The 25654-nt window shown below is 41.6% G+C and overlaps 1 protein-coding gene across 5 annotated transcripts in view; it reads right to left on the reverse strand.

Annotated features, from left to right (window-relative positions):
• Efna5 (ephrin A5) overlaps positions 1-25654 on the reverse strand; it is a 278361-nt gene that overhangs the window by 33101 nt on the left and 219606 nt on the right. For all 5 annotated transcript variants that reach the window (NM_010109.3, NM_207654.2, XM_006523598.4 and 2 more), the window contains exon 2: positions 14785-15077. In NM_010109.3, coding sequence (NP_034239.1) covers positions 14785-15077 — 293 coding nt within the window. The remainder of the gene's footprint in view (positions 1-14784; positions 15078-25654) is intronic.

The following is a 25654-nucleotide window of genomic DNA, read 5'->3' on the forward strand; positions in this document are numbered from 1 at the left end:
GATTAATATTAATTTTAATTCTCTCTTTAATGGATAATTGTGAAAAAGATAATTTATCCCATTTCATTTAGATTACAGCTGAGTTTCTCAATTTAGGGAAAAAGAATATTTCTCTATGGTTTTTCAGGTATGAGACACTCTATGAGAGAAAAATCAGTGCGCAAATCCTGCCAACGGTAAAGTAATTTTCTAGTTAGACCTTGAAAATATTTTGTACGCATTCATCTGACCACTCCAGACTTGGATTTGAACCAAGCGATGCTTCTCTGAGTGAGCCGAATGATATTTCTACATCTTTACCACTGTAGAAAAATAAATGAAGCCAGTGAACTGAATTAATGCCTTTTGAACTGAATTAATACATTTCGGTCACATTTGATACTATAAAAATTGTGAGAAAAATGTACTTGTGTGTAAATGACAGTGAGCTATTTCTGACGACTACTGTATTTCAAACTGGTTGATGATAGGAACTATTTCTGACATACGCAAATGTATAATTTAAAGTACCCATAAAGATTTGTCATGGAAGTAACCATTAATTTTGATAGAACTAAGAAAGTAACTAATTGCCTCTCGGATATCAATATTAAGAATACCATTTATTAAACTAGCACTTCGGGTGGCTCATTTATAGATGGGTACCTTCAGGCCAAGGTTGAGATGTATTGCCCAGTTAAACATACCTAAGTGAGGTGCACCCCAGGCCCACGTGTCTCCATTGTGAAATTTTTTTTTCTCAACACAAAGTCTTTTTTAAAGGGAGATGAGACAATAGACTTATTTTCTAGGAATCAGAGCATATTATTGGGGTTTTAAAATGACTGCTGTCTAACCCGATTTATGAGTGGTAAATGGTGATTAAATACACATCCTTGTTGACCTTTAATCATAACCAAATCATCACTCCATTTAGATACAGGCTCTGACATCAGGCAGAGGAAAACAAGCGATCAAGCCCCAAAGGTCACGAACAACAGGCGTTGGCTTCTTCATGCGCCTCTGACAACCTTGGGTTGTATGACGGATGCCAGGCTCAGTGACTTTCCTTTCCTCTCTCTACAGAAATAGCTTTGCCTTCCACATTTGTTAACCCGAAATGAATGCTGCACACCCGCTAGCTTCCTGCTTCTGGTCTCCATGTTTCTGGTTTTTATCCTTGTCTAAGCAGCTTATTACTATGTAAAAGGAGTTGATTTTATAATAACATTTTAAAAATTGTATATATATATATATATGTATATATATACACATATACACACATACATGTACATATACATATACATGTGTGTATACATATACATGTACATATATGTGTGTATGTGTATATATGTACATATATATACATATACATGTACATATACATATACATGCGTGTGTATATATGTGTGTGTGTATATATATATTCATGTACATATACTTATACATGTGTGTGTGTGTGTGTATGTAAAGGTATCACAGGGTTGACCTCGGTCTCCTTTGCCCCAGCTAAGTTGAAGGAGAATCTCTCTCTGAGGAAATAAAGACAGCTTGGTTGGTAAGACAGTAAGAAAGATGGCTTACCACCACGAGAATGATAGCTCTCAGCATCTCAGCCTACCTCAGTTTGGCTTAGTCTTCTGTAGCCAGAATTCCCTTAGCTATGGTAACACTCAGAAGAGAAAATTTCATCTTTTTGCAAGATTGAAGCCACCACTTACGTGACCTGTTCACTCCCTGGAATCCCCCAGTGCCTGTTTCAGACACAAGTCTCTAATTTTCAGGCAGCATCGCCCCGGGTTAGGAAAAGGAACTGGGGAGGATGTTCAAATGGGTCTCTACACTGTAGGTCCACAAACTGGAGTAAATCAGACAATCTGGAAGGATGTTCCGAGACTCTGCAACCTTCCCCCTTGGTTCCCAAGGTAGGCTAGCACACTAAGGACGGCCCTCGGAACTGAAGACCACCATGACTCTCAAGTCAGCGCTGTTTTCTCTTTTTAGGAACAGCGCTGATTTTATGAGACGTTTTACTTTCAACGCTTTAGTCGCTTTTATGAAATCTGTATTCCTCACACTGGACTCTGAGCACCTGGGGACAAAGGCTGTGCACAGACACTTACAGTGTATGCCACACAGGCCTGCAGAGAAAACACAGCTTGCTAAGCACAAGACAATCTGCTTCAACAAGAGAAGAGTGACCTTCTACACCCCAGTAGATCTTTTACAAATAGGATGCATAGTAAAAGACAGCCCTAAGTTGAGTTTAATAAGTGGATTTATAGAATTTTGAATGTTAAGTATTTCAGGAAATAGCTTCCATAAATCTTCTCAAAGGGACGCTAATAATAAACATATCATCCCGAATGGTCAGAATTCTGCTTTTTAATTAAACCAATAATCCCGCAAACTTTATTGATTTAGCAATTCATTTTAACATAAGCATCATAAAAGCTCACACACACACACACACACACACACACACACACACACACACACACGAAACTATATAGCTATGGCAACAGAGCTGAAGGAAACAGAAGCAATAGAGAAGTCCGAAGTCAGGTGAAAGCTATCACAGTCTCTGAGATGAGAATAATTTCTCGATAACTATCAGGGCTGTTTATAGAATTAGGTTTTAAACATGACTTTCCACTCACAGATAAAAGTTAAGGGTGTAACTTTGGAGGGAGGCTGCATTCACTCAGACTTGGATCCATCCGCACAGTAATGTAGTAGTATAATCTAGACTCCCTTTGTTTTTTTGTTTTTCCATCAAAAGAAAAATGGCAACAATAGTTGCCACAGGACACAGATGAGATGGCATGTTATATATCTAAGGAGTAATTGTTCAGAGGGTAGCATTATCACATAGCAAATGATTTCAATGTACTTATGTGCTAATGCCCCCCTTCCCCCAGAAAAACCCTGCCTTCCTCTCCAGCAACATTTCTCTTTCTTACAAACTCTTCAGATGAGAATTAATGACCCTCATAACTTGGAACATGTTAATTAGTTTTTTTTTCATTGATACCTGTTTTTCTTTTCCTCTGAAACAGGGTCTCACTCTGCAGCCCTTGCTGACCTGGAACTCACTGTGTACACTGGGCTGGCCTCAGAGTCAAAGAGATCTTCCTGCTTCTGCCTCCCAAGCATGGGGATTATAGATGTGCACCACCATGCCCAGCAACTGACCCTGGGTCACTGTTGTTATAGCTTCTCTATCAGAAGTTGGGTGAAGTTTGATCTGTCTAGGCTGGGATGTCTTTCCCACCCCAGGTGACCATCTTCATGAAACAGTGCCAAGAGTGTTTCTGTATATTAGCTGACAAACTCCATGCTAAAGGATTTCAAGTATAAGAAATCTCCAATATGTCCTATATTATAAAACCTATATTTTATAATCTATATATGTGCTTATAAAATTAATAAAATAAAGTGGTCTTCATACTTCTAAGTTTATGGAGAAGCAGAGGGTTAAAAAGAAGCGTGTAGGTGTCACATGTACGTGAGTGTGGGGGTGTGCTTGCCCATGTTCATTCATGCAGAGCAGAAAGGAGGATGCTGGGTGTCTTCTAGTGCTCCATCTTATTTCTTTGAGATAGGGTCTCTTACTGAACAAGATATTACCGGTTTTGGCAGGGCTGCTTGGCCACTGAGCTCTGGGTATCCCCCTGTCTTTGTCCCTCAAGGGATTGTAGGTACTTGCCTCTGTTTTTCAAGGATGCTGGGAACTTGAACTCAGGACCATATCTTTCTCTAGCCAAGTGTTCTTAATCCCTTAGCTATTTCCACAGCCCCCATGAATGGTAGGGCTTAACTAGTAAGAGCAACAGTCATTACAAATCACCATCTGCCGATAACTGCAACAATGTGTCTCTCAGGGATTAAGTATGCAACTGGCGGGTCATACTGATAGGCTACAATGCTGAGACCATTGTTCACAAAGCTTGCCAATGTATCTACCAGTGTCCACAGTGTAGTATTGATTCTGTTAATACAATTTAACTTCTGAAAAATGACTGAGAGCATAGAAGAGACACACACTTTTCAAAAGTCTTGCCCAGCATTAATTGTCTTTGTTATAGCAAATGGCACACTGTAGTGTACGGTCTTAGTCTATCCCCACAAATCATCCCACAGCGCTCTAATGTTTGTTACACGGGCATTTTAGAATGTGACTCTCGGTAACAAGGTAAGAGGAAAATTTCCTAAATGTTTTACTTTTGATATTTTTAAAACAGGCATTGCCGCCAGGCCTGGTGGCTCACACCTTTAATCCCAGCACTCGGGAGGCAGAGGCAGGCGGATTTCTGAGTTCGAGGCCTGCCTGGTCTACAGAGTGAGTTCCAGGACAGCCAGGGCTACACAGAGAAACCCTGTCTCGAAAAACCAAAAACCAAAACCAAACCAAAACAAAACAAAACAAAAACAAACAAACAAACAAACAAACAAAAACAGACATTGCCCTCAAATCTGGAGAGGAGGGGATCTGTCCATGTTTGAAATCTGACTTTGACTTTAAAAAAAAAAACAACAAAAAAAACTTATTATGAGGCTGGGGGTACAGCTCAGGGATAAAATGCTTGCCTAGCAACGGTGAGGCCCTGGGTTCAGTTACTCGAAGCAAACAATCAACTGTTATAAATGATGAAATGCACAGATAAAACAGACCTGGAGGCGAGCTATAAGCCAGGGCTTCGCACTTCCCAGCTCTCTGAGCATTAGCACTGGGAACAAGAATATCACCTACTGCACAGATGGGGATTTGATGGCCAGGAATACACACAGTGCTTGGAACCACTGAACACTGTACACGCAATAGATGCTAAATCACTATAATTGCACCTAGGGGAATAATCATTAGTCAGGGCAGAGTAAGCTTTCAGCAAAAGGTTGAACTCCGCTTTATCTAATTTAGTCCGGGATCCACCACACAGTCTGAGACATGGCTGAACTCACTCTCTCCCAGCAAGACCTTCAAGCACTCTGTCAACAAACAACATGTTTGAGGGTCTCCAACTTAAGCTCTTTCAAATCTGTTTCTTAAAATTCCACCTAAAACAGAGAAGCAAGAATTTTTAAAATGGTGGGGACCACAGAAAAGGTCAAAGCAAAAAGCACCATTGTATAGATGCAATCCATCAGTTCTAACTTCAGTAAGAATCGGGAACAATTCTTTACCTTGGTAGAAAATTAACTTTTAAAATTTTCCAAAAGAACCAGGTGAGGCAAATCTGGCTTAGAACCCTGGTTTGGAAGGTAATAGAAGTGGGTGAGTTGAAGCAATGCACCTTCGTTATTTTAAATTACCCAGAGCATGTTATTTGCTTTTAAAGGATTTACATGCTAAAGGGATGCTGCTAACTGCAGAGTGAAACTCAGCTTACAGTGATGTAGATAAAGCTGGTCAGAAACACTGTGCATCGGTGGAAATAATAAAATAAAATGAAAAGATATTATCATCACAATTTCTAACAATAATAGACAGGTTGGCTGTTCTCCAATTCCATGATATTTTACTTTTGGGGCTCAGAAGGAATTAATATTTTGTAAAGATTTTAAAATTTTAAACTAAGCCTGGATATTGCATTTATATTAAGATTTTGTTCCTAATGTGGATTTTATGCAATCTACATAAAGATATTTAATGGGAAAAACAGGCTGTTGCCAAAGTCCACATGTTTCCCCTATTAAGCAGAGGTGAGTCGCATCTCCAGGAACTGTATTTCAAACTCACGGGATACTCACGATCTAAAATAATGAACGATAATGCCCCGTTCTCTGCATTAATATTAAAGAAAAGGGAAAATAGAAAACTTTATAGCCACTATCATCTCTCTGGACCATAAATCTCAAGTTTTGAGAATTGCTTCCCAAAAGGGTAGGGAGCGGGATGAGTTGTGAGGAAACCTCAGAGCCTAGAGTTATTTTTTAGCCAGCCAGGAAAGCACTGACACAGATTTCTACATATATCTGGCTGTGAAAAGTCTCATTTGTGGTGATTTATATTTCTTCATAAAGAACTCTGTAGATAATATAAGCCTGCTGCGAGGCTGTATGACAACTTTCAAACCAAGAGTTACAAGACCATTCTGTTAAAATAGAGCAAGGAGAGATGAGTGAGAAGACTGCAGAAATGGCGGGGGGGGGGCGGGGGTTCTGATGAAAGACCACAGCCCCATTATGCCCACACGAGCTGCATTCAGTCAACTTTCATTGTGTGTGTCTCTCTCATGGAAAAGATTGGGGTTCTCTATACTAGAAAGGATTCAATGCCCTCCCCCCCCCCCCAGCAACTGGCTGTGCATTTGATGTATTCATGTTCGTGCAGTTCATAACAAATGGCACTTAGACGTCACCTCACTGAAGTCCGCTTGTCTTAGTGACTTACTAAGGGAAGCACAGAACAGTACGCTGACAACCCAAAGTCAATGAAATATAAACACTGTTATTCCAAGTGTCACTGGTGCGGTATTTCCATTTCTCCTGGCATCTGTTCTATGTAACACCACATGTACATAAAATGCAGGAGCCCACCGAACGGTGTTTGGTTAACTCTGAGCCCAGATGAATGCATTCCAGGCTTACAAGAGAACTGCTGGTTCTCTGTGAGATTATGCAATTGACATAGCGAGTTATTTCTGGACATGTGGCCACATTTGACATTGGGCTGAGGGCAGGAGAAAGAAGGAACAATCTTTTAATTTGTTTCCCTTTTGGTGTTTATTCGAAGCATGGTAGGAGGACCTAAAGGGCGAGTAAGTGCCATAATTCCTTTCTGTCCCTCAGGAGATCAGAACTCCACACGCTGTCTCCATCTCATAATGGCATTCTACGTTCTCAAAAGGACGTCAGCCTTTGCAAAACGCAGACAACAGGAAGTCTGCTCAGGAGTCTTTGGATCCTTGGGGTTGGTACCATGAGTTCCCTCCCATCAAGTCCCAGTTACTCAAGAGTTGTCAGGGGTCCCTTTGCAAAGTTCCAGGATGCTCTCCATGTCAACATGTATGGAGCAGCTACATTCACACCAGCTCCCATGTCCACAGGCTGGCATTACTTTCTCGGTTTTTTTTTTAACATCCATTCAGCAGCCTTCTTCCTCTCCTCTCCTCCTTAACATCTCTTTTTAAAACTCTAACTTAACATCTCTTTTTGATATAAACGTTTTTTAACATAACATTTGATGCAGCAATGGTGTGAAAAGGTTAAAAACAATAATGGAGGGAGTCCTGAAAACCACCCTGTGGTCCTATCACTTGCTTCCCCTCTTGGTCTCACTAGGGCCACCTGAACTGTGGAGAGAAGCCACCAAGAAGCCTAGATACTCTACTCATGGTCCAGAGTGGCTGAGACCACCACACACACTCATTCAGAAGGTTGACACAGCATCTGGTGATAAAAAATTGTTTCCATAAGAGCAAATTACAATTAGCACAGAAAAAAATATTCAGAGGTCCCCAAACATCTTCTTACAGGTTGTTTATTTAACTTTCACTTAAGGACTCTTGAATCCATTCATGTTTTCCTGTAAGATGGCCAGGGACATCTTGAACCAGAAACAATTCTCTAAACTCATTCTTTAAATGAAAAGGCACAATCTTGTAGGCTCATAAGAGACCTGTAAAGTATACAAAGAGAATAAAAATGACTATTATCAGAGAGGAAACTAATGCTACCACTGAAAAAATGTCTGCTGTCCAAAAAATGGACAAAAAAATGGTCACTTTCTATTCTAAAAATGAAACAAAACTCTAAAAAGCTAATTTTTTATTTATTCTCTAGGAAATATTAAAATCTGTCAGTGTTCTAACAATCCCGTTGACTTTCTTGTGTTAACATAAATAGGTCTACAAATACCATTCTCTGAGATATCATCTTAAAAAGACAAAACAAAAATTGAGGAAGTGATCTAGTTTTTGGTAAGAGTTCTACTGGAAGTTTCTGTTATGAACACCTTGAATCTTGGAACAGTTGCTGCTAAAGAAAATAATGCCAAAAGAGCCCAATGAAAAAAAGCCAATAACAAAGACAAAATGTATGTTTACACATATGCATGTACACTCACACTGAACAAGCTAAACAAGTATAGAGATATTAGTTAAAAGAAAATACATAGTATTTCCCAGTTACCTCTCCCGAGAGAATAAAATAGTGTGTATGGTTAAAAAAATATTATCTCCCGCTCCAATAATTGTGCTACTTTCAAGTTTTTCAATGTCAATAAGAAAATGCATGAAAAAGGTGGATTGGTGTAGACTTCCAAAAGCCAAATAATTCTTAATGTAGATTAACCAATGGAAGCCACTGCAAATCCAGTTTCTTATTTCAAAGGCTGCAAGTCATTTTGGACAAGGAGTATTAAATACACCCGTTTGGCAGGTCATTCTTTAACAGACAGTTCATTCCCCAAATCTAAGGAATAAGAAAGACCATGATGAAGAACTCTTATTCTTAAACCCGTTTTACAGATGCAGAAAAGGGAAGCTTGGTAAGGTTAGACAAGGTCCCCATCGACACACTAGCATTTAGGACAATAGGAAGGGGGGTGGGTGGGCTGGAAAGCTGGCTCAGTGGTTAAGAACAGTGGTTGCTTTTCCAGAGGACCTGGGTTCAATTCCTAGTACCTAGTCGCTCACAGCTGTCTGTAACTCTAGTTCCCAGGAAGCCGGCGCCCTCTTCTGACTTCTGAGGGCACTGCATACAGACACAGACAAAATACTCCTATACATAAGATGGTAGTGTGCACCTTTAATCCCAACACTGAGGCAGGTGGAGCTCTGAGAGTTTGAGATCAGCCTGATCTACAGAGTGAGTTCTAGGACAGCCAGAACTACACAGAGAAAGAAACCTTGTCTCAGAAAACAAACAAACAAAAACAAACAAACAAACAAACAAAAAACAACAAAAAAAGCAAAACAAAGAAATAAACAAAGGAGTAAATAAATCTTTAGGAGAATAGGAAGACCCAAGCCCAAGGTGGCAGTAACCAGAGTTCATACAATTTAGCAACAAAAAAAAATTTAAGCCACACTCTACTCTTCTTTGATGCCATGTTATTTCTACAGAATTAAAAATACTGCCAAGCAACTGAGCTGCTACAGAGCATGCCATACAAATATTGCCACACAAAGGTTTTAAAATTAATCTTTTCCCTGTATGGGGTAAGCTATTATGACACATATTCATTCAGGTTTTATTTACTGGGCAGCTCTTCTAGGTGTGCTGCTTTCTACCATGTCTCTTTGAAAATACACTTTTTTTTGGTTCCATCAGTATCATGGCTAAGTGGATTCTCTTGTATGACTGAGCCCTCACCTGATTTTATAAACATTTCCATAGGAAATTATTCTTGGAGTCCCAAACAATTTACCTACAAAAAAGCCTTTGGAGCCAACTGGCAAGGGAAGTAGTTTCCCCTTTATATTAATGCTCTGGCTTTCTAAGTATTCTCCTACCTATAAAAGGTTGTTCAACAACCACGCTGTGCAATGTTTCGGGAGAGAATCTGGGTCCTTATGAGAAACCACATCTTAGGAATGTAGGCTATTTTGCAAACAAAACAAACTGTGTGGGGGCATATCAGAATTGTCTTGCAGCCTAAGACAGAGCTACAAACTAGTAAAACACATAGGATATTGACGGTGACGTTGCAGTCAAGGAACGATATACTGTGGATTTATGGGAAATGTGCCCATGCATAGAATGTGTCCAGGGATGAATTAGATGTAGCAAAGGCCACCACCCTCTGCTTTTAACTGTCATTTTCAGGAAATGGGGCTTATCTATCATAAGCTGTTCATTAAGATTCACTTCGGGGTCACGTGGATAGTCATAACTCAGTTTGGACACTGTGTACTGTATGTGCAGCCAAGTCTGGACTTTTGTCTTAGAAAATGCATCTCTTCTAGCTTTAGAAGTGACCTAGAGTGACAGAGCTAATAGTCTATCTTCTAGAGATGGGAAAGCATCCTTTGGAGAGCTTAAGATGCATACGTGTCTCTGCTTTCTGTGTGCAGAGGTGACAGGTAAGCCAGCACACCTGCCCAACACTCATATGGGTTCTAAGGATCCAAATACAAGGCCTCACAGTTGTCTGGCAAGTACTTTATCCACCGAGTCATCTCCAGAGCCCATTTTCAACCTTTTAAAAATAGAAACGTATACTCTTCCTTTCGAAGTACATGAGGCCTTAGATTTCATCTTTCCATTTCTTCTGGCCTAGGCCCCAATTTCTTCTCCATTAGTTACTTTGTACCTACATGGACCTTTTTCATATGATCTGACCTTTGTCTCAGCTTCTATATATACAACACACATGCACACACATACACACATACAATACACACACATGTACTCACACATGCACACACCACACACAGATAGGCACAGGCATACGCACACAGATACACACACATGTGGAGGGCAAAGAAGAACACTATATCACAGAGCCATTATAATGACAAAGTTCCCCAGAACAGTCCTTAGAACAGAATATATGCTCTGTAAGCACTATTTACTCCTAGTTATTGAACATGTTCTCCATGACAAACAATATAATGCATGCCACAGGGCAGAAACAGCTATGAACAATAAATCATAAATATTTAATGTCAGGAGTGATGAGTGCCTGAGGAAAATAATTGCACAAGACAGTAAGAAGGTAGAGAATGATAAAGAAAGTGTTACATTTATATTTTGAATTTAGCCTTTCTGATAAAGACATTCCTCAACACATCTCTAAAAGAAATGAGGAAAAAGGACATGTAAGAAAGAAGGGGACACTGGGGTGTCCAAACCTCAGCACTGGGTATGCTGCCTAGCCACACAGATTAGGGTGGAGGACAGAGAGGCTGCTGCAGGGAGATCAGAGAGGATGGGCATGGGAAAAGGAAGCACACAGCCATGGAGCTCCGGCGGGCGAGCTCAGATGTGCTAGGGTTGGGGGGCAGCAGTGCTGGGAGCAGTGGTCTCCCAAGGAGCCCACCACACTAGAGGAACAGAGACAGCAGTGTCACAGAGCAGGACCCCAGCACAGCTATCCACCCTGCGTGTTTTCTCATCTCCCCTTGGGTGTTGTTTCTTGATACCTACTAGGCGCCAGCGCTGGGCCATCGCACAGATGTTATCTCTGAGCTGAAGCGGCAGACCTCAGATAAAAATTAATAACATGAGGATATTAAAGTTCCAAGTGATTTCTGAGATCATTCATTTCAGCCACGTATTCTACAGATGTAGACTCGGAACTCCAGCGATATTAGATGATTTAGTCAAGTTCAAATAGCTCATTACAGCAACAGAAGGGCCAGGTAATCACTGTCTCCCCCCCCCCCCCAGCAAAAGGGTGCCTTCAAATCAGTATTTCTATGGACTTTGAAAAATAACTTAATGTCCTTATTTTAGTGATTTCTTTTATCTCATTTAGATATGAGAGCAGAAAAAGTTGGTCTAAACGTTTCTCTATAGGTTAATATTTGTGAGGAACATCTTTAAGGTATTTTTTTAATTTCTAAAATTTCTAGTTCCTCATTAAAAGTGTATCCTTTCAACATTCAGATTCAAAGTTGTGGTCTACTAAATATGTAACTTTTATAGCCACTGATGTCATGGGATGTATTAGGGCCATGGGCAAGGGGTTGACCACGCCTGGTATGAAGTCTATATGAATGACTTTAACCTTAGTTAGCTGAGTGGCAGTTCTGAGAATCTATTACTAATGATAGAAACGCAACTTGAGGATGTCAGTCAGAATCGGGAGCAGCCAAAATACACGACAACGACCTGCAGCTACTCCAACCTGCAGCTGCTCCCAGGTGAAAGAGCAATGGTAACAGAGAAGCGCTCACTCAGGATGAACAAAGGGGCTGGAACAGCTAAGGATACTTTGTCTCAGAGGTAAATCAGACACTTCATAGAAGACAGAGTCAACAGTTACAGTTTGCAAAGAAATTATAAAGAAAAAAAAAGTTCTTGTCTAAATGAAGAGGATATTCATAAGAACTCTCTGGTTTGTATCCTGTCTGAGTCTTGGTACCTGTGCTATGAAATGCCTACCTAACCTAAAGGGAGACAGACACTAGGCTGTCAGTCTTCCTGTTCCTGGATCTGCAGAAGTGAGATGAGGTGAGGAACCCCAAGACTCTGCCCCTTGTCCTCACAACTTTCTATAATTTCGACTATTAGGCAGTTTAGCTTGTTTCTGAGATGGGCGTTAAGAAGTGTGAAAAGAAGAAAAAAAAAAGCCATTTCCCAATCACTCTGCTCTTCCCACACATCTGAGGAGAAAGGCGATTCAACTGAGGGCCAATTCTCCCCCAAGAATCCTGTGCTTTAATTATGAGCAGAGCCCATGAAACACGCTAAGAGACACATCACACTAGCTCCTCCGTTGGTCTCAGCAGTGAGAGACAGGGTAGGCTTTCACCATGGGGTAGACAGGGAGGGATGCTATTGTGGATTGAAAACATGGTTGAAAATTCCATTTAATTGAACACCAGGCCACTGTGCTTCTTGGAAATGAACATCAATTCTTCGCTGCTTAATTTTGTGCTATTTTACCTTTCATTTAAAAAAAAAAAGTAATTTAAGTTAAACTCAGCCGAACAGCAAAAAAGCTCTTGATATTTTGAAGCATTTTGGAACAATTACTTTGACAGGAGCCCTTGACAGTTAAATGACTCTGTTAAATGAATGTTATAGAAGACACATAATGATCTTTAGCGAAATATTGAATTTAACCACAAATGAGGAGAACCTAGTCGTAAGCATACAGTGTCTGTGAATACTGTCTTGCTTATGAACCTCAGTGGATTCTAAAACTTCTAATAATCATGCAATCATCCAGTTATCGGGTGAGTGTGCCCCATCTTGGTGTTCTCTCTTTATTTTCGGCTTCTGCTTTTGTTGGTTTTTAAGTCCAAAAACTCAATAAGATATTGGTTCTGAAAATAACTCCCCCTTGTAGCACAGCATCTCGCAGTGGGAGAATTAATGAAATTGAAGCTGTCCTGCCACTGAACGCCTTCTCGTTCCTTTCCCTCCTTTGCTGAATAGGATTCTTTCAGAAAGGGGGATCTCAGAGAGGCTGGGAAAATCAGGGGTCAGTGGATGCCAGGGTTTCCTGCGTCTGCAAGACTCAATTTTCCTCCTCTTATTTTTATGGACTTAATGTGAGATGGTATCAAGGCTTTTTACGTGTTTTCTCATGACTAACAACTGAAGTATGTACCGGAATAATAAAACTGGTACTGTTCAATTTCCTTTTTAAATTCAACCCTAATATAAGAGAGAGAGAGAGAGAGAGAGAGAGAGAGAGAGGTGGCGACGGCAAAATCCGACTTGCTATAAAAATTCTGTTTTCTGAAGACGGAGGGGAGCTAGAAACCTCAGTGGATCTGAACCGTGTGGGTGGAGACATTTGGATGGAAGAACTGAGTCAGAGAAACAGGAATGTTCTCTATCTTGTTTGTCTGGCGAGCTGATGTAGAAGGATGCCAAGCATTTAGAGTGGTATCAGGTGGATTTCCACACAGACAGAGCAACAACACTTGCCGATTCCTGAGGCCGGTTAAACCTCAGGTCTTCCTGAGTCCCTGCTGGCCCTTCTAGTCATTTTTACCTGAATTGCCTCTTCACAAGTCTGCCCCTTACTAAAAAAAAAAAAAAAAAAAAAAAAAAAAAAAAACAGGAAGTGTCTCCATCTCACACACACACCCATTTCAGAGCCAATATGAGCAGTTCCATAAATGTGCCGTAAACAAACAAGTTTTCATGTCCAATAGTGAACTACATGGGGAAGGCTAAACTATTAAATACATTCGATACTAAAAAGGTCCAGCTATGCCTACTGTAGGTCTACCATGGGCCAAGAGGCCTAACAGTTGGTATCATCTAGAACTCTGTTACTCAATGTGTGGTCCATGGGCCAGCAACATGAACACTTCCTGAGAAGTTTATGCACGCCTAATCTGAAGTTCTACTTCAGACCTCAGACCGGTTCACATCTGTATGACAACCAGTCCCCCAGGTATCTCATGCAGAGTGAAGTCTGAGCAGCATTCAGGACTAATTCATGCCAGTGTCACATCTGAAAGAGTAAGACTGCTTGGGATGGAGAATAAACCAGGCCTTGGCACTGTGATTAATGCGGTCTGGTCTGCTGAGACCATTTAGAGCGCTCTCGGGACAGTCACACAATGCTCACAGGTGAGAGACCAGTTCCCCTGGAACTCCTCCTAGATACTTCTTCACACTTGCCTGTCTAAAGACACAGCTGCTCCTAATCACTGTCTGCTCTCCTTGGTGCAAAGCAAGTATTTATCGTCAGCATGCTGACATTTGCAGGAGCTAGGCCTTTCTCCACTTAAACTGTGCCTGGCTGAAAGAAAGGATGTTGCTGACACCTGAATAAGAAAGCAATGACTCCAAGTTATGTAAATTTAATTATTTCCTTCAGTTTTTTTTTATTTCCAGGAATCTTTTTTTTTTCCCCTTTCTCCAAGATTTAAAAAAAGAAAAATAGTCCTGGCAATTTTCATTTAAAAGAAATAAATGTCGGCAGTGGTTCACTGCACAGGCTGACACGGGGTTTCATAGAGGAAGAGGTGCCGTTGCTTTAATCTAATTTGGGCTCTCAATTCCCAGCTAATGTATCTAGGGATCATGATGTATGTGTTCACAAGGAGACATCTGTAACACAGAGTCCAGCTGTGCAATTCTCCAAAACACAGGTTTAAAAAAAAGAAGAAGAAATCAGTCAAGAGTTTTGCAGCTGCCCCACAACGTAATAAATCTCCAGGTACTCACAGATGTAGAAATACTCTCGGCCTGGCCTGAATTCAAATCCTAAAGAAAAGGGAGTGAAGAGCTGGAATTTTTCCGAGAACTTCAGCGGTCCGTTTGGGGAGTGAGGCCGGTTACATTCCCATCTCTTGAACCCTTTGGACGTGTGGTCGCAGGCACTGTACCCATCAAAATTCACCATGTACAGGACGTAGCGCTCAGTCTTGTCTTCTGGGACAGAGTCCTCATAGTGAGGGCAGAAAACATCCAGGTAGTCATTGATACAGACATCAATGTGGTAGTCACCCCTCTGGAATCTGTTGGAAACAGAAGGAAAGAACACGGTAATTCATACCGGGAGGTGTTTCTGCTCGGAATCTACACTTGTATCCTTCAATAACTTTGGAGATCAAACATTTTGTATGAAAAGTCTTCACTGAACGCTTAGGATTTATAGCCTGATTTGAAACATTTTACATACATACATACATACACACACACACACACACACACACACACACACACATCACCCCTGCGAGTACCAAATCCCGCTTCAGTTTAACTTTATAAAACTATGGCTTCTCTGTTTTAATTAATGACTTCTTCCAAACAGCTGAAATGTATTTCACAGGACATACTGAAGTGGGAATCAGGAATCATATGGGTAAATCTTTCTCAGCCTAAAGTCATGGCGGCAGGAAAGCATACAAAAAAAAAAAAAAAAAAAAAAAAAAAAAAGCTTTTGTTTTTAGCTCCTGAGGAAATTCTTCCCTAAGCCCTCAGAAAGGTTCACCATAAAACTGTGTTCCTGCTGAAATACAACACTCATAAAGTGCCATAATCTTCATGCCGGACAGTCAGTCTCACATGAACACTTCCCAGTGATGATGAGCGGGTCAATTCCATTTTTGGACATCTCTAAATGTTAGAAACTTTCTTCCTGTATTGAGCATAAATCTGCTTCTGTGTAATTCCTACCCACTGATCCGACTTCTGCTGCCTGGAGTTACAAAGGGCGAATCTAATTCTTCTTCTGCAAGGTAGTCTATAAAACATTCCGAGATGTCAGCAGTCTCTGGATTCTCCTTTCGCTTTCCCCACACGTGAAAATCCTCGTCCCTTTGGTTATCTCTGGGATGATTCCCAGACTCCTTCTCATTCCAGGATCCTCCCACGCCCCCCAGTTTCCCAATGAGTTCTTAAAATGTAGGACCCACTCATGAGACTTTCAGCACTTAGGAACTAATGTTCAACCTGGGAGAAATAAGACTACTTTTCTCCTCAATGCTAAATACTCTCTGACAAAGATTCCCTTTGGAGAGACAGCATTGTTTAAAGGGGAAAGTGATGGTTCTACTCATTGAGTGGGCAGAACTGGCTTTAAGACTCGGATCTGATGACGTCATACATCATCCAGAGCCTCAGTTTCCCAATGAATAAGATAGGATAACAATGAGAATCTGTCCTGCTGGCCTCCCAAGGACCCTCAAGTCTCAGAGGAGGAGGAGGAGGAGGAGGAGGAGGAGGAGGAGGAGGCATAGGAAGAAAACCCTGAGGTTTCATCAGAGGATCTGCATTTCAATGAGAATCCTCTCTCGTGGGCCACTTCTTGCAAAGAGAGCCATACGCCATACGTGTTTATTTCTTTGTGTTTAGAATGCTCGCGCATTTCCCTCTTCTTCATTACTGGTGGACAATGATTTGTCAAGACACAAGGGAAGACTTGCTTTTAAAAGATTTCTGAACATCAAGGTAACATCACTGCTTAAGTACAAAGAAAAGACATTGCAGTGTTCAGATAAAAGGTGCTGGGCTATGAATCATCACCACTCAAGAGTAGCCTGACAGCATTGGACGAACGCCAGACAAGAACTGCAGCAGAAGGCGATGCCCAGATGCACTTTATACTATTATATTATTATTACAGATTTTAAAGACATTCAAGGGGGAAGTTTTTTTTCCTCTCCCTAAGTGTCATTCATGCTAGCTTGACTAGCATGTGAAAGTGCTTAAATTGAAAATGAAAACTGTAGCTACCTGGGCACACCCTGTTATTCCTTTATTCTGTAATTCTGTTATTCTACAATTAAAAACCACGTTGTCACGTTGTTGTTATTATTATTATTACTATTATTATTTCAGGCTCAGTTCATCTTTTCCATCTTTGTCCCTGTCCATGTTACTAGAATCTTAAGGAAGCAAAACTATGGAACTGAAAACCCACTCCACACTGGGTTGACTGGTATTCCCTTCAGGGGATAGTGTGCTTTTATGTGAGATGCTTACATTACTGAGGGTTCTATTTTAAACATGTGATTCTTCTACAGACTAATATTCCTACTCTCCGATCAATATCCGAAGACAATAATCTATCATAGTCAATTCACACTTCTGCTTCAGTTCCTTGCTTGTCTGTCTTTTCAGACAAGGGTGTTAGGTGGCTGAGGCTATGCTAGAATCTGCTCTGTTGCCAAGAATGGCCTTGAACTCCTAAACCTCTTGTGTCTGCCTCCTGCGTGATAGGATTATAGGCTTGTCTGTCTGGTTACAAATCTTTCATTTGCACAAGTTTGTCTACTACTGCATGTCAAAGAATAAGATGTGCGTGTGTGTGTGTATACACAAACAATTACTAACTGAAATACATGAAAGTTATTGTATAATGTGCTCAAGTATAAAAGAGAAAGACAGCATGAGATATCCTTATTTTATACCAAGCCCTCCCGATTGGATACAAAGTGGTCATGGCTTTCTCACTGGGAAGAAACTCACGAGCATGACTTAACACTGAGCACTCTCTGTGTGACATTCATTATTTCAGTTAACATTCATCACAGCACCACAGGATCCCCACTGTTGTTATATCCATTCAAAGGCAAAGAAACGGAGTTTAGGGAATCACATGACATACCCAATTTCCTAGCTAGTAAAAGGTAGAGGGGAAAGTGACCTGGGAGCTAGCATTTCCTAAGAGATTAAATTGCTAACGCCATGTCCATAGGTCTGCTTCACAGTCCCTAGAGAGACAATTCTTGTTGGGGTTCCAGTCCTCTTTTCCATTCACTGACATAACAAGCATTTGCTGTCCTCGAGATTTGCGTGTGTTCTACATCTATGAGATACATATACTATGAAATACTCAAAACAACTAGAATGAGTAGTTAGAACATGTTTACATTAACAATCAGGGGCAACATCCAGAGAGGACATTATCCTCTTAGCTTCATGTTTCACAGTATATAGGTAGTGGGGCTAAAATCAGAACCCAAGTCATACATGTTCTGAAGCATCTTTGTAACCACGAGGGCCTCACAGTGGGACAGCTCCACAGTTACAGCAGCTTCCCTTCTTACAATGGCAGCCTCTTAGAAGTGTGGGTACCAGTTCACTTCACGGTGCTACCAATAGAAGTCAAGCCCTGCTTCTCCTCCCTGCCTACTCACTTGACTCCAAAATCCTAAGCCAGCAGCTGAGGGGAAGCCCTTAACTCCTGCACATTCTCGTCTTTCCCAGAAAGAAGCACTCTCAGGCCCAGCAGCCATTCACATAAAGGGATCTTTCTCCACCAGGAAACAGCTTTCCTGAGCTTGAGCTCACATCAAAGCAGAAATACACATCTAGAAAGATTCTAGAAAGACTTTGCATGCCAATATTTACAGATGCCCCGGGGCACCTAGCCACCTCGTTAACAGGTTAGCCAATGGTCTAGAACTTTCCCTGCAAATGTCTCCTCTTTTTTTTTTACTTCCTCTAATTTTACCACTGTGTCCCGCAGTGGCCTTTGAGATCCTTGTATCTGGTTAGGAACTATACTATCTGGCAGCCCACCCATAAGACCGCAGTCGTTCTTCTTCCACTAAATTATCTCCGGTTCATAGCACAGTAGCATGAACACTCAACAGACTTAGTAAGGAGATTTCATCTGCAGAAAACACCGTCGTAACTGTTCTCACAGTGTAAACATCTCAGGAGCCAGAAACATCTCACACATCTAGAAAGATGACCCCTGTTCCTCCCTGGGAGCAGGCTGTATTGTATGTTGTGTCGAACAACGTGGCAGCTCGTTGTTCTACACAACATACAATAATATTCTACAGCAGAGATATATTTCACACATCTAGCAAAATGGAGCAGTAGGTTGGTTGAGGATTGATGTCAGCTGTATCACAAAAGGTCCATTTCATTTGACTAAGAATAAGATTTGGAGCTGGAGAGATGGCTCAGCGGTTAAGAGCACTGACTGCTCTTCCAGAGGTCCTGAGTTCAATTCCCCGCAACCACATGGTAGCTCACAGATCCGATGCCCTCTACTGGTGTGTCTGAAGACAGCAACAGTGTAACTCATATAAATAAAATAAATAAATCTTTAAAAAAAAAGAATAAAATTCAGCACAAAATTTAAACCCCTTTAATCATCCCCAATACCCAGAGTAATTTATCAATTATAATAAATTATCAATTATATACTTGATGGAAGCTAGAGAAAATGGAAGCTACCCTACTGGTTAAAGGAAAGGCAAAGTGACCATGGAAGCAAGGAAGGAAGGAAGGGAGACCTGGGACGTACACCTCCAAATTCATTTGAGAGGATATGTCTCACAGAATTTGGCTGCTGACTTTTCAACACATGGCCAAATTTAATCCTGACCACCAATTTAAAGCCAGTGTTAATATCTCTTCCCTTAGCTAACCTGTGCAGTTAGAAGTCAATCATGACTTGAATCTCAAAACTCAAATCAAATGTAGACAAGACACAACGACTGTCCCTCCATTGAGTTCTCAATAATGTGCCCTCAAATGTGTACTGAGATATGAACTGGAGCATCATTGTATGGCACCAGTCAGCTTGAGGTATAGCATCTCTGTCCTATTGACCACTTTCTTTTCCACTCTGGGCCACTGAGTACTGCAACATCTAGTCCTTGAGATTTTGGGTTCTTTATCAGCGGAGTTCTTAACTTAACCCTGTCCTTTGGTGACTCTTTGTTAAAGCAAATAGATCTGGCGCAGCTGTCGTTTGTCAGTGGGCGCTGTTTCCTCACTGACCTTTCCTCCTCCTCGACCATATGCCCCGGTGTTGTGGATCTTGACAGATAAGAGAGAGCAAACAGAGACAAAAAAGAGGCAGGCAGCATCCTGGGCTCTAGGATACAGTGCTGCAGAGGCACAGTATCCCTCCAGCCCCATTCTCCTGTAGCATGCCCCGCTCGCTCTCGATCCATCCTCCTTTGCTGGAGCCCAAATGCATTTCATTTTAGTAGCTGGAAAAGGAAGGGGACGGTGCCTATTTAAAACATTCTAAATTGGCCTTTAGCATATGTTGCTGGCACAGCAGAGAGCCTGCTTCCAGGGAAATACGTAGTGAGGTATTTTATCAGGCGGCTCCTGAGTGAAGTGGTTCCCCTCCCTAAGTACAGAAACGGCATCATTGAAATGAGACAGTGCCGTCAGAAGTTAGGGAGCTTCGGGGCACCCTTTTTCCCGCTTCGGGTAGTGTCTCAAAGAATTCCACAATGAAAATGTTATCTCTCTCCAATCGGATGGCTGACGACTACATTTTAGATGTATTTTAACATGTCAGGAGGTGATTCCTATTTGAAGAGGACTGCGCTGTCACTTCCTTAATTACGGGGCGACCTAATGGATTATGTTCTGGAACTGAGATGCAAAAGAAGGATATGATTTATGATCGAAGATTAAGCAAATTTATCAGCTCAGGGTTCCTCTCGAATTTTAAACCCAGTCTAGAGCAAGTACGTCTCTACAGCGGCTGCCTTTCAATTCCACTAGTTCTGATTTTAAAGTCTAACTACAGAATAAGATGTGTCTGTTAGCCAGAAGAATTTCTCATTCGTCCCAAAAGGACCTGATGGGCCCCCACCCCCCCCCCCCCCGTCAGAGACGCAAGCTTCTGTGTTTTACTGTGCTTCTGTGCAATGGGCAGAGCAGCAGTCCTGTTGCATAACATGCCTCCCCCTGGCTCCTTCTGCTCTTTCTCGGGGCGCAGAATGCAAGCCTTATGGTCCCTACCCTAAATCTGAAGATGTTCTTTTTTCTTTTTTCCTGCAGAGGTTAAAGCATGAAATATAAACAGCAAGTGAAACTTGGCACAGATAAATGGCGGTGGTGGCAGCACCGAGGGCTGAACAAATATTTGTTTTGCTAATTTTAAACTTTCCCCCTCTCTTCTGGGCTAAAACGGGGGACTCTTTGGGGTGTGTTGGTAATCCACTTTCACACCAGGTTCTCAGCGTTTGACCTGTAGATAGTTTCAGCACAACCAGATGGGTTGAAGCTGATGATGACCGTAGTAATGGACAGCACTGGGCTGTGTCCCTCTTTCACGCTCAGCAATGTACCAGCATCAACTCCCAATTCTTCTGAGAGAAGTGGTGACTCACAAAGCAGAGGAAAAACTTGCTTCCATGCGCATCTCAGGGATATGCAAGTCCTCCTTACTCTTTTGCAGATGACATTCAGTCCAGAGTAAGCTGCATATATATGCGCTACATGTGCTAACAGCTTCTGCTACATCGTATACCTTTTCATCCCATGACGTGTAAGGTGCTGATGAAATATTTGCTTTCCAGATTTAAGGGCTGTGTTGATCCATTCATGAAAATGCCAAACAGAATCCACTGATGTGCATGCTTTGTTAGTGAGGAGCTCTGTGGCATGGCCACTCTCATTAATTGTTGGTAATATTAATAAGATACAATATTCCTGGCCGGATACTAAGAATCCATCAGCATTGCAATACACTAACTTGTGACTTTGGATTTTCTCTCTCAGTGCTATGTGTGTGCGTTTTAAAGTCCCATGTCTGATATCAGTTACCCATACCAAATGGTAGGTATGAATCTTAAACAGCTCTAGTTTGTGGCTAGTCTAATATTAGGCACATTAGTCTGAAATTTAAAAAAAGAAAAATTATATTCCCGGTGACCAGCACCTGCTTCAGACATAAGACACACAAAATGTTCTCTGTTCCCGAGTTTTAACTCATTTGGAGTTTTGTTTTATTAGCTTGACAGAGGAGCTCCAAAGGAAACAAAGCATTAAATGGGCAAGACCTAAACAAGACTCTTCTCTAGGAAGGGACCGGGTATTTTGGGTGACAGTCTAATTGCTTTTAAGCCCCGAGTGAAGCCTGAGGCAGGGAGCCAGAGTATGTCAATGTCAGCGGGGCCAAGTCAGCCTGTTAACCAAGCAGAGCCCTAACAGGGCGGACACATCACAGATCATGTCAAATAGTTTTCAAACGGGGATTTTGAAACAAAAATAAAGAATTAACATCTGGCACTCAGTGTGGTCTTAACGTGGGTCACGTTTACAATGCAGAATAGACTCTTTCTCACTCCATCTGCTGCCCAGGAGAGTCTCACAAAGCTGGGGAGCAGGCTCTAAGCCATCTGGAGTTTTAGGGCCTCTTAAGTACATGGGGCAGAATCCCTGATGCATATATACAGATTGACTAAGAGTAGGTCCAGAAAAAAAAATCACCAAGTAGCTTATACAGCCAAAGTCGGAGGAACAGACTGAATGACTTGGTTAGCATCATGGTACGTGGGAGTCTGTCAGACCAATAAACCACCCACCAAGCTGCTCACTTCTAAGCATGCCACTCTATCCGCTGTGGGATGGTAGTCTCTGGCACAATTCTAGGCCACTCTTCGTTCCCTCTTCTTTTGTCACCAACTCAAGGAGAGCGTTGTGGAAAATAGTGATTTGATGCTTTTTAACTACTTGATAAATGTTAAGTGAGATACCTGAGCTGATGGTAACTTTGTGAAAGTTATCTTCTCAGCCCTAGAACACTCTGGTTTCCAATAACTGAATTCTCCAGGGTCTATGTGGAATTGGCCTATATGAATTCATGTGGAATTGGTCTATATGAATTCATGGCTAAGCAAGCAAGACATAACAGGCAGGAAGAAAGGAAAACTATCTACGTTTTAGGCCTATTTTTTACTTTGACCCATATCAGCCAAAAGGGAACGTGCGTGCCAAGGAGTGACAATAGTAATATCAGCTCATAGAGAACTTCAGTTTGTAGAACACAGGTCCATGTCTTCACTAGGCGAGATGGTGTGCAAGAGGTGGCGAGGTTCGTGGACCACTTAAGACCTTTGAGTAGCTGCATAAAAATCTGACTAGGAATCAGGTTAAGAAGGGAAAGGAGACAAAATTTGGAATGTCAAGAAATTAGATGTTCACTGTCGTCATAAAAAGTATTGAATCCATCCAAAGGAAATGGGTAGGTTTGGGGGCGGGGGGGAGGCTGGGTGTGCCTATCAGTCTTTTATCCACCCATCTCCTTGATGCTGCAGCATCTATTGTCAGTAACCCCAACCACTGGCTGAGTATCTACACTTTGATGGGTGCCCAAAGGAGGGAAACTTTAGCTGAAAACAAGGTGATTTGTAAAGCATGTAATGATCTTCTGGATCCTGTGTGTGTGTGTGTGTGTGTGTGTGTGTGTGTGTGTGTGTGTGTGTGTATACACACCTCATACCAATAAACTCTTCTAGAAATTTCATACAGGGACTATATATATATATATATATATATGCACACATATATAAAAAAAAGGTCAAGATCATGAAACCAAATAACGGCAGACTGCAAAAGAGAAAATGATAATCAGGACTGTTGTTCAAGCAACGCTAGAAAATTATGCCTAGCCGAGGAGGCAACTTAAGCACCTAAGGCAGAATGAAAGTTTCTCTCTTGTCATTAAGTCCTCTATTCAATTACCATTTATCGGGGTAATTAAACACTGGAAAGTGATGCCAAGCTAATTGTTAGATTATGATAATTACATGTCTTTGCTATGCTACAGCTGATCAAAATAAGATGTGGTCCCGCGCTCTTAGCCGAGGCTGCTCTGTAATCGGCAGACTTTTGTACAGCACTGGGCCGTTTATTACTAATTCATTACAAATCAGGCAGAGAAGCTTATTATTTGTAATGTTGTCCCCCCCCCCCAAGTCTCCTGGAACAAGACTCCCAAAAGGTTAAGCACAAACTGCTGCCTCTCATTGGCCCATTTCCATCCCAATTACACAGCTGAGCGGCACTGGGTGCCTCTATTTGAGAGGGTTCAGCAGTCTGCTTCACAAAACCCTGCAGCCGCCTCTCACACTGGCAGGAACACCCAAGACTCCTTTCAGCCTCTGCCAACCACTGTTCTCTTCTGAGTTGTGTCCCCGGCAACCAGAAGCTGGCAATCCAGAGGATCTTTGGGTCTGGAGGCTCCTGTCTGCTCAGGTCAGGACCGAGGTTGGCAGGGTTTCGGTGCAGAGAGATGTGGAGAACAGAAGCTGCCTGGCATCCAGGCTCTCCGAGGCTTAACCGAGAGTGAGGAGAGGAAATCGAATCTCTCCAGCATCCTACCAGTCACCACCAGGCAGTGACTCCGATCTCTGGGACTGTGGGCCAGAATTAATCCATTGTCCTTAGTCTCCACCAGGACACAATGCTGGAGGTTTAGAAACATCTCCTTCTACACCTCCCCCAGCAATCTAGGCCATTGCCTTGAAGGCCGGCAGGTAAACAGGCACCCCCCAGTTTTTATCTTGGGATTTCTTAAGCTCTTCCCTAAAACTATCGCCACCAGAGCATGCTGTCTGTAAAACAAGCAGCAGTTTGAAGTGTATCAACCTGTTACAAAGCACCCATCGTGGTCTGCAGTCCACTTAAGACACAGGGTTTTTTTTTTCCCCTTCCATATTTGCTATATTATACACTTAATGTATCTCCATGCCTAGATGACTTACATTGATGGTCTAAACCTCTACATGAATGTATTTGAGACAGGGTCTTTATGAGAATAATTAAGTTAAAGGCGTTGTAAAGGCAGAGCCCTTATCCAATAGAATTAATACCCTTTTAACAGGGAGTATCAGATGGCTCCTCTGTTGGTCATGGGAAGATTCCTTGAGAAGGGAGCTGATCATAAGCCATTTAGATATCCCTAACCAACCCTGCTGGGTCTTGATATCAGACCTTCTGCCTCCAGAAAATAAATGTTACTTTATTACTTAACTTGTCAAATCTATTGTAGTTTGTAACAGTAGCCTGGGTAATACTGGGTCTTAAACATAAAAGAAAGTAGAGTGGTTACAAATTATAATGCTATCGGTGACTATAAGAAGAAATAATGGGTAGTAAGTTGATGGATGCAATAAAGAATGACCGAAAATGCTTAGGGAAGAGGGGACTGAGAGGAAAGGGAAGAGGGTAGCCTTAAACCACTGTTGGCACACACAATAGCACCCTGCATACAGAGCTGCCTAAAAATCTATGAGCTGTTCCAGACACAGAAGACCCTCTATTTTCCTAAACAAGGATAGTTTCACCTCTGAATTTAACTTACAGAACTACAAAAGCGACTGTGCTGTCACCCAGCAACCTTGCTGTCCTAAGGTTTCAGCTGAGCTTTCTCTTAGAGACAGACCGAATGGAGGTGTTATAGAAAAGTCACTACTCCATTTTCTCCTCCTTGACCCTGCAAATTAAAATAGAATATGATAGCACCCTTCAAAATTTATAGTAAATGTGTCTTAGCAACACAACAAACCACAAGGTACTTCTTAATATCAGAACATAGGAAATTACCATTTAATGTACATGTTGGCAGATAGCCTGTGGCTTAAAACGGGGGAACAGAGTACTATAGGTCATCACATAAACGTGGGTTTGCACTATTATTATTATTTATTCCCTGAAGTTATTAAAAGGATATTCATTCATACAGCTGACTCCTATATTTACTTTTATAGCCTGGGCCACAGAACGCTATAAGCAAGAATAACCCAACATTTAAAATAAGAAACGGATTGCTCTATCCCAAGCAAATGTAAGGGGAGGTGAAGAGACAAACAGTTCATGA

This window comes from Mus musculus, chromosome 17 (genome assembly GCF_000001635.26).
Source record: "Mus musculus strain C57BL/6J chromosome 17, GRCm38.p6 C57BL/6J".
Taxonomy (NCBI): domain Eukaryota; kingdom Metazoa; phylum Chordata; class Mammalia; order Rodentia; family Muridae; genus Mus; species Mus musculus.